The sequence below is a fragment of the Montipora capricornis genome, chromosome 3 (genome assembly GCF_036669925.1).
Source record: "Montipora capricornis isolate CH-2021 chromosome 3, ASM3666992v2, whole genome shotgun sequence".
In the NCBI taxonomy this organism is placed as follows: Eukaryota; Metazoa; Cnidaria; class Anthozoa; order Scleractinia; family Acroporidae; genus Montipora; species Montipora capricornis.
In genome coordinates, this window is record NC_090885.1 from 49503212 (window position 1) to 49513211 (window position 10000).

The 10000-nt window shown below is 42.6% G+C and overlaps 2 protein-coding genes across 2 annotated transcripts in view; one reads left to right on the forward strand and one right to left on the reverse strand.

The window, feature by feature from the left end:
• The window catches only part of LOC138041435 (MAM and LDL-receptor class A domain-containing protein 1-like), a 33721-nt gene extending 27287 nt beyond the window's left edge, over positions 1-6434 (forward strand). The window contains exons 9-11 of the mRNA XM_068887194.1: positions 1-71; positions 222-327; positions 6017-6434. The exon at positions 1-71 is cut by the window's left edge and continues 171 nt beyond it. Coding sequence (XP_068743295.1) covers positions 1-71; positions 222-327; positions 6017-6087 — 248 coding nt within the window. The 3' untranslated portion in view covers positions 6088-6434. The remainder of the gene's footprint in view (positions 72-221; positions 328-6016) is intronic.
• Positions 1-10000, reverse strand: part of LOC138043325 (CUE domain-containing protein 1-like) — a 153737-nt gene that overhangs the window by 44958 nt on the left and 98779 nt on the right. The window lies entirely within an intron of this gene.

The window sequence follows — 10000 nt, forward strand, 5'->3', positions numbered from 1 at the left end:
CAAAGAGTGGTGAACAGGGAGATAAATGGAGCCAAGCTAATATTGAATTTCAAAGCGATCAAGAATTCCAGGTATCGCAACAAGTTTCACTTGATGTTTGTTGAATATCGTGGAATTATCTGGTCGCCTGCGCTTTCACAGCTGGACAGTGACGACGATGACGATGATTGCTTCTTTCTACATTCTCTTTTTTCTCAAAGCTTCTGTTGTTTAATTTTAAGGTTACTTTTGAGGGTGTGCGTGGTCCTGGCTACAGAGGTGACATTGCTGTGGACGACATATTTTTTGAGGATTGCAATGCACCCGTACCTACTTTACCGTCCAAAGGTGAGTTGACAGTCCCTCGAAGCTCGATCCTCGATTCTCGATCTTCGATTCGAACTTCGCGAATCGAGGCTCGAGTCGAGTTTTGAGACGTTCGAGTGCTTTCAAGAAGTTTTCGAGACAATTTTCGAGATTCTCGATTCGAGGAAACAAAGGAGTTTTCGCGTGATTAATTTTTCACGCGTCTCTCCCTGTCTATTTTACGGGTTTTATTTTATCTTTCTGTTGGTTTCCATCACTTTTCGCGTCCGTCAGAACCTCTGGCAAGGCATGTAAGTTTCTTCGTTGAATTATTTTGCGTACTTTTGAAAATAAAGTGTCTACCTAGCGTTGTAAGTTTCGCGATATCATTGATCGGTCGCTTTGTGCCCCCGTTGTTGATTTCAACTTGAATATTTAGCGAGGCTTCTGCCGTGCATTGACGCAGAAACTCGTTGGACAGTGTATTTTGCACTTTATGCCCGAAAAGCTTATATGGAATGACTTTTTCCTTCAGTTCACTTCAAAGAAAAAGTTGTGGAGGGAAAGGCGTGATATTCGCCGACATGATTTTGGTTGTTCGTATGACGTCTTTTCTTTTTCTTTTTTAAAAAATTATGACGATATGTCGGTCGATCGCGGCTTGTTCTATCTTACTAGCTTCAAGTCTTGTATTTTTGAGCTTTTTCATTCAAGGAAAACTACGGTATGAGATTATTTTTGCTAATTTTTTGATAATACATGTACTTGTGCGCACTAACGTGTTCATTTTTATTAACGATAATTTCTTACACGACGTCAGTTACACTTGTACATGTCAAATACATGTCAAAATAAAAACGCGTTTCTACTTTTACAGTTGTTCGTTGCTAATAGCCTTGTGCAAACGCCCGATGTATCTCGAACACTTCTCCGCATCCACCTTCTAGCTCCAAAATGTCTCGATGCCCTCCATGAGCTCTTCTTTTGTTTTCAACCTAACTTGGTTCCCAAGGAAACGCTTTAGTTCGCGCCACAGCAATTCAATTGAGTTAAGATCTGGAGATTCAGGGGGAGTCTTCCACCAATATATTCCATTATCTTCATGAAGCTTCTAGCAAGGTGACTTGTATCCTTTGGATCATTGTCTTGTTGAGATCGGTGACCATCGGGGAAGTTATCGGGGATAAATGGAAGCAACCCGTTGCTGAGGATCTCGGAGACATAAAACTGCGCGTCTATGTTTCCTTTGAATATTGTGATTTGCATCGGCCCCTTCTTGGAGATCCGGCCCACATATGCACTTTGACAGAAGTGACAATGAGATATCTGGGGCGTTCCATGAAGCTTTTCAGGAAATCACGTTATAGGGCCGTAGTGGCTCTCTGTAAATGATCAGGGGCCGATTGCTCGAATCCTGCTTAGCGCTAACCGTTGGTTAAGAGGTATCAAAACCGATAGGTTTCCATCGTATTTAACGCCGGTTAGCGCTAACCATGCTTCGAACAACCCGGGCCAGTTGTATAACTTCCAAAGCAGCGTTCGGCAGAAACATATCCGCCCCTTAGTTTCTCTACATCATTCAGCTTGCAGTTGCAGACTACACGAAAGTAATGAAACTTTGCAGGAAACAGGATACAAAAATTTGGTTTTATCAACGGAGTTGATAATGAAAATTAGCCACCGTACAGAGATTCTAAAAGCTGACGTTTCGAGTATTAGCCCTTCGTCAGAGCGAATCGAGGAATTGTGGGTTATGTGTAGTTTTTATAGTAGAGTGGGAGCTACCCTATTGGTGGTAAAATGGCAACGTGAAAAATAGGAATACATTTGTTAAATGAAAAGCGTTCGTTGATACCGTGAGGATTAAGGGTGCCGATTTGGAAAATGAATTTTTGTTCTAGATTCTTGCGGCTTTCCGTCGTACCCGGCTACATGTAGGGAAAGGTCGCAGATAGCCATGTGTTCTTTTTATTTTTTTTTAAGGAAGTTAAAATGACGAGAGACTGGCTTAGATTCATCCTTGTCATTCTTCTCAACATCGCAAAGGTGTTCGCGGAATCGATTACCTAGTCGTCTAACTGTCTCGCCAATGTATAATTTATTGCATAACGTACAGGTTATGCAATGATGATATTTGCGGAGGTACATGTGAAACGATCGGTGATCTTAACAGATCGCGATATCTTGCTAGTGTTAAGAATGAAAGGACAAGTTTTGTATCGTGAGCGCGCACATTTGAAAGTGCCGGGTTGCTCGTTAGTTTTGAGCGCGCTTCTAACTAAAAAGTTGCCTACCAAGTTTTTGTCGCATTTGAATGAAATAAGTGGAGGTTGCGAAAAGATTCTACCAGTCTCGGGATCATTTTGGAGTACTTTAAAGTTATTAAGAATGATACTTTTGACTGCGTGACTATGAGGATGAGTTTCCCCTATTCCCTCGAATAGACAACAAATCACCCACAAGTTGTCACTTGTTAAAGAGGGGAACTGACAGCTGCACTGGATAGCACTGGTAACGGACTGCACCGCTTAGCCCAGCATTCTGCGAGCAATGAGACCGTACCCCGTTTGCGTTTATTGAAATTAACAGACGCCCAGACAATAATAACGTGCCTGCTGCCCGTCAGGAAAAAACCCCTTTTTAGAGGAAACCAGCTGAACCCTCCCGAATGCAGAACCAGGCACTTAACAAATACCCCGAGGGTGAAGGGTGGCAAATCCAACAACTGTAATATAACAAAATAAATCAAAACTACATTAATAAAAAATCTCGAAACGAGAGAAAGTTAGCAGCAACGCCAGCGTAGAATGGCTCGACTCTGCAAAATCCCGCCCTTATAGTACTTGCGTCGCCATGGAAACTGTCAAAAACCGGCGAACCGTGAAAACAACGATTTACTGCTATTCTTCAAACCGCAGCAAATAACAAAAAGTGTGGGTAAATGGAAATCTGTCATTCTTATCTTTTTGTGACGTTTGTAGTGCTGAATGTCGATCAAATTGTTGGGCGCGATGTTGGCCCGTTCTGACCACAGAGACAGGATAGCCACGTTTTTCAAAGAACTGGCACATCTCCTCTGATTTGTTGGAAAAATCGGAGTCATCACTTCATTGACGTCGAAGTCTAAGAAATTGAGAATAAGGAATAGAGTTCTTGACGTGTGATGGATGTGTAGGATATGTTGAACACCAATTTTTTAATCAGTACAACGGCCCCAAACCTGAACTCTACGGCCGCTACAACGACGACTGCATCGGCGCTATTTCATCCAGCAGAGAAGATCTCGATCAATTTATAAACTCCATAAATTCTTTTCATCCGGCTCTTAAATATACCTGGAAAATTTCGGAAATTTCATGGGCTTTCCTAGATATCAAAGTTTCTATTAGTGGCAACGTGCTATGTACCAGTGTGCACTACAAACCTACAGATTCTCACAGTTATTTGTTGTATTCATCGTCACATCCATCACATGTCAAGAACTCGATTCCTTATTCTCAATTTCTTAGACTTCGACGTCTATGTAGTGATGACTGTGATTTTTCCAGCAAATCAGAGATGTGCCAGTTCTTCGAAAAACGTGGCTATCCTGTCTCTGTGGTCAAAGCGGGCCAACATCGCGCCCAACAATTTGATCGACAGTCAGCACTACAAACGGGGTGACCCGAAAACACTGTCCCCCGGTCCATGGACCCCCTACGGACCGGGTCCATGGACCGCCTTACGGACCGGTCCACGGACTATCTCTACGGACCCCCTCTACGGACCATCCCAAAAAACACAGAATTAAAAATAAATAACAACTGAAAATTTGTTTATACCGGTTGTCTGGATAGATCACTCTTGCCGGTGAAATCTCAGCCGTTACGCTTCGCAAATCAGACTAAGGCTCGGGTGTTGCCTTTTCCTTCGCTGTTGACCGGAGTGCTTCGAAAAACTATGTTCTTCCGCCATTTTGTTCAGGACAGAGAGATCGTGAAGCCTGGGGCTTGAACCAAACAAAATGGCGGAGGGAAAGAAAGAAAATACAAATAGAACTTACTTATTATCAATCTTTTTCGAAGCATTCTGGTCCACAGCGAAGGAAGGGGCAATATGTGATTAATAGACTTTGTACCCGAGCCTGAGCCTTAGTCTGTTGAATTTGCGGAGCGTTACGGTTAAGATTTCGCCGACACGAGTGACAAGAGTGGTCTATCCAGACAACTGGTAAGTCAAATCTTTAGTTTTTATTTATTTTCATTTCTATGTTGTTTTAGGGTGGTCCGTATAGGGGGTCCATAAGGGTAGTCCGTGGACCGGTCCGTGAGGTAGTCCGTGGACCCAGTCCGTAGAGGGGTCCATCGGCCGGGAGTCAGTGTTTTCGGGTCACCCCTACAAACGTCACAAAAAGATAAGAATGACCACAGGCGCCCCAAGCTGAAAATACGTGGTGTATGCGACAGCTTGTGTATATAGAGAATTGTATGGGAAAATCACCGATCTTAAAAAAATTTTGTAAATAACTATCTCATTTGAAATAAAGTTTTCCTACCTCAAATGTGTGACGAACTTGTCTCTTGTGCCGAGTTTAAAGCCATTCTGACGCCGTTTAGTGAAGTTATCCGGAAACTGTTACTAAAAGAATAGGAAGACCGACCACTCCATCCATCGCTGACCAGACGTCACTCCACAAATCGTTTTCTCCTCAACAGGAAAAGTTCCGAATCGCAATAAAAACAACAGTTTCATAAAGCCCAATAAATTTCACTCCAAATACGTGTGTTTCGGCGGCTGAAAGACTCGTGAAGAACGAAAACTTTGCCTTAAAATTCACCTCTTCGGCTTTCCTCAGAGGCTGACCGGGCCGTCTCGCAAGGTGGTTTCACCCTCAACTCTGATTGGAGGGTCGTGTTGCCAGCGCGCGGTCAAATTCAAATGGACCAATCAGAGTTGAAGGTGAAACCACCTTGCGAGAGCCCTTGCGAGCGGCCGTTGTTGACGGCCCGGTCACAAGCCTCTGGCGAAAGCCGAAGAGGTGAATTTTAAGGCAAAGTTTTCGTTCTTCACGAGTCTTTCGGCAGCCGGAACACACGTATTTGGAGTGAAATTTATTGGGCTCTATGAAACCGTTGTTTTTATTGCGATTCGGAACTTTTCCTGTTGAGGAGAAAACGATTTGTGGAGTGACGTCTGGCCAGCGATGGATGGAGTGGTCGGCCTTCCTATTCTTTTATTAACGGTTTCCGGATAACTTCAGTAAACGGCGTCAGAATGGCTCTAAATTCGGCACAAGAGACAAGTTTGTCACTTATTTGAGGTAGGAAAACTTTATTTCAAATGAGATAGTTATTTACAAAATTTTTTAAGATCGGTGATTTTCCCATACAATTCTCTATATACACAAGCTGTCGCATACACCACGTATTTTCAGCTTGGGGAGCCTGTGGAATGACAGATTTCCAGTCACCCTCACTTTCCATCCTCATAATCACGCAGTCAAAAGTATCATTCTTAATAACTTTAAATTACTCAAAAATGATACCGAGATTGGGTAGAATCTTTTCGCAACCTCCACTTATTTCATTCAAACGCGACAAAAACGTAGGCAACTTTTTTGATCGACATTATTTTAGTAAAGGAAAACAGTTTGTGCCTTCTCTACACCAGTATTACCTTATATGTTTAAGGGGGGAAAGTGGCAAAGAACGATTAATACAATTTTAAACAGTGTATTTCTGTCTCCCTTTAGGAATCCGTCACCCAAAGTACTGGCCTTCTATTATTGCCCTCGGACACCTCTGGGTCGTGTTTTGTCGCTGAACCCGTCGTTCCCAGCTTCCAACAAGTGGTCTCGGGATATCAACACTTCGTTCATTACTCTTCGTTAAAGTGTTGTATTTTTGGAGCATATTCGTTATTTTCTCCTTGTTTCTTTTATTGTTTGCATTTTGAAATGTTGGAATCAAAAACGTTATTCCAAAGCCTTCACCGACGCTTAGTTCTATAGTTAAGTACGTGGTTCCCGAGGGCTGCCCACGTCGTAAAGTGGGGGCCGTTTGTTTTTCCTCGTATCCACAAATGTTAACTTAAGTTATCATTGGCTAATTTTTGTAAGGTTTGTCTGGAAGTGTAACTTTGTCGAAAATAAAACGAAATATTTTATTGGCCACTGTTTTTTACTTTGACCAATAGAAGCGCACCATGTGCACGTTACGTCATGCATATGTGACAATTGTTGTTCTTTTCGCTCGCATGCCTGCACGTATCTGTTGTCGTCACTCTCCCGTTTGAAAGCACGAAGAACGTTCACAGGCGGTTGCTCGAGTTCGTTTCCAAAAGTAAGTGTTACTTTCTATGTTGAGCGATTATTACCGCTTACAGCTTTCATTGTGTTGTTGCAATTGGTCGTATGAAAGATGTGTGGTATTTTGCGGAGGTTGTAGGTCAATGCTGTCGGTGATATTCGGTGCAATAATTTGCGCGGAGCCGAACTGGTAAGACAAGCGACAAAGGAACAGTCGCTGATAAGCAATGATTTTCTTTCGAAAAGAAAACAGTCGCTGATTACCATATGCATTGTGCCCTTCAAGAAGGGTAAAACATGACCATCTTATGGGATTGTTGAGCTTCTAAATAAGAGGATGAGTAAGATCTATTTTGTGCGTTGGATTATTTGTAAGCCCCGCTTTGGGATTAATGAAACCCTTCAGGTTGCCATACATACATGCATACATACATGCATGCATGCATACATACATGCATGCATGCATGCATGCATGTACCATACATACATACATACATACTTAATTGACCGCTCCCCATAGGGGCTTTTCAGGGCCAATGAAACTCAACGAAACGGAATAACAACAACAACTGTTAAGCATCCCAACTGGCCGGTGGCAAACCTGGGTTCAATTCAATGAAACTTTTACACGTGTAATTTACAAATGTAGCTATTGTTCTCAGACTCTAAAACAATGCCTACACTTGTAAATTACACGTGTAAAAGTACAATCGAGCTCAGAAGTGCGTTGGTTCAGTCGGATTCAGTCGGGTAATCAAAAAAGTTTACTGGTTCGTGGAAGTGCGGTCGTAGCGGCCATATTACAATGAACACGTGTTTGTCACACCTACGGTGAAAGCTGTTTTGAGGAAATATTTTATGTTCAGCTATGACCAGTATTGTGTGTCTAAAACTAAGATATTGATGTCAGGTGATGTGTAATTGACCCCAAGTCCTTTCAGTTGTAGGATCACAGATAATGCAGAAAAATCTCCTCAGACTAGTTTTCAACACTTGAAAGAAACACTTTATCACTTAAAAGTTTCATATGGTACCATAACATTGCTGTTACGTGATAGTGTTGTAGCGTTATTCGAACTGAACACTAACTAAGTGTTGAAACCCTTTCGAGCCTCCTTAAAACATTTCACCGTTGTTTTCCGCCAACCTCGTACCCAGAGTCCTCGGGCTTTTTGGTCAGCGGGAGAGCGCCCGGAAAGACTCTAGGGGCGTTTTCCATTTACAAAAAATTTCCGGAAATTTCGGTGGAAATTTCCATCGGGTGAAAAACGTGTTCCATTTAACTCAGATCCGTTCGCCGCCCAGTGATTGCGATTTTACGCGCCAAAATTTAAAAATGTGGCCGTGAATAGCCTGGAAGTGGTAAGACCTTTCAAAAGTTGTAAATGGAACACACATTTCCATCGAAAAGTTTCCAACGGGAAAACAGGACTACCTTTTCAGAAGTTCCGTTTATTGACCGAATGCATAAATGGCGGCCAAAAATGTATTCTTTTGTTTATGTGCTAATTAGACTCACTAGCCTCGCTCTCAAGCAACATTTCTTTTGTATTTTGTCTATGTAAACGAGGCTAGTGAGGCTAATTAGCACAGAAACAAAAGAATATTTTTTGGCCGCCATTTATGCATTCGGTCTATTCCGGACATTTTCCAGTGGAAAGAACCAAAAACGTGTGTTCCATTTACATCCCAACCGGAATTTCCGGAATTTCTTGGTAAATGGAAAACTCCCTGGGATAATGGACTTCAACTATTTTTTTGATTGGTCGCTTGCATAACAGTGGCAATCTCGTACCTCAGTTTCCTCGGGCTTCTTGGTCAGCGGGTGAGCACCCGGAGACACTCAGGGATAATGGACTGTCGACTTGAACCATATTTTTGATTGGCCGCTTGCGTAACAATGGCAGTCGCGACAGGAGGTCGGTAAGTAATTAGGATGCTCCAGAATTTGGAGGGACAATCTAAAACTAGTTTCAGTGCTGTTTGTTTTTTTCTACCTCAGAAATATATAAATCGCAAAAATAATAAAACGACGAGGTTTCAATTATGTCTTATATAGCACGGGAATTTTCCCAAGCTGCTAAAAAGTGATCACTGTTGCTGTTGCAAAACTACCGTGGGAAAACATTACATCAGTCCCTTTGAGGAGAACTCCGCGGAAGAAGGTGTTGTTGAAGCCATTTCAGAATTACGGAAACATCAACATTTGTGTCGTTTCCACAAAAATTTGTCGATCGTGTTGCTTGCACGATGGCATTCTGAACGATGGAATGTACGCTGAAACACTTTACCGAAAGCGTCAGAGGTTTCATCTTCATTTGCTCTTACAGCAAGCCAATGATCATTTCTTCAGTTTCTTTGACAAAGTGTAAGGCTAAAATTCTTGTTTCTCGAACACTTTCTACCAGTCATTTCTACTGTTTACGGTTTTCTCTTTTCTGTTTCCGTTTAAACTCGAGCATACGCAATAAGACCGGAACCCACGTTTTCTGGAAAAATGGAGTCGATTATCACACTCTCTCCAGGCGCTCACCCGCTGGCCAAAAAGCCCGAGGACTCTGGGTACGAGATTGTAACAATGGCAGTCCGACTGGAAGTCGGTAAGTAATTCGGAAACCCCAGAATTTGGAGAGAGATGCAAAATCTAAAACTAATTTCAGTGCTGTTTGTTTTTTCTACCTCAGAAATATGTAAATCACTAAAATAATAACACGACGGGGTTTAAATTATGTCTAATACCACGTCTTAGTTTTCGAGATTTTTTTTTTCTTTTTTTTTGGGGGGGGGGGGGGGGGAGGGGTCTTAGGTCTTAGATCTTAGTTTTCGAGACACCCGTGGAAGAAGGTCTTGTCGAAGCCATTCAAAATTACGGAAACAAAATTTGTCGATCGTGTTGCTTGCACGATGGTATTCCGCATGATGGAATGCACGCTAAAACAATAAAATACACTTACGAAAGCGTCAGAAGTTTCATCGTCACTCGCACTGTTTCCGTTTAAACTCAAGCATGCGCAATAAGACCGGAACCCACGTTTTCTGGGAAAGTGGAGCCATTATTCCAGAGTCTGACCGCTGACCAAAAAGCCCGCGGACTCTGGGTACGAAAGTGGTTTTCGGCCAGAAGGACACGGGAGACCTCTGACCGTATGATACCCATGCTCCCACGTCAAAGAGGTCAGTACAAAACTTGCTTGTTACAAATAATAACACGCAATTCCCAGTTAATGTCATCAGTCTGTGAGGGAACCGGCTGAACACGACATTCCTCCAAAAGTCAAGCGACTCTCTATCTCGACTGAGTTAACGGCCGTCTCCAAATCAAATGTCGAATCCTAACAACCCTAGTTTACTGCAACAGCTTTTGACTCTGATACAGAGCCATTGGCCTTCAGACTCTCAGGCCTCTCCGCCCTCGACTTTGAGTAACCG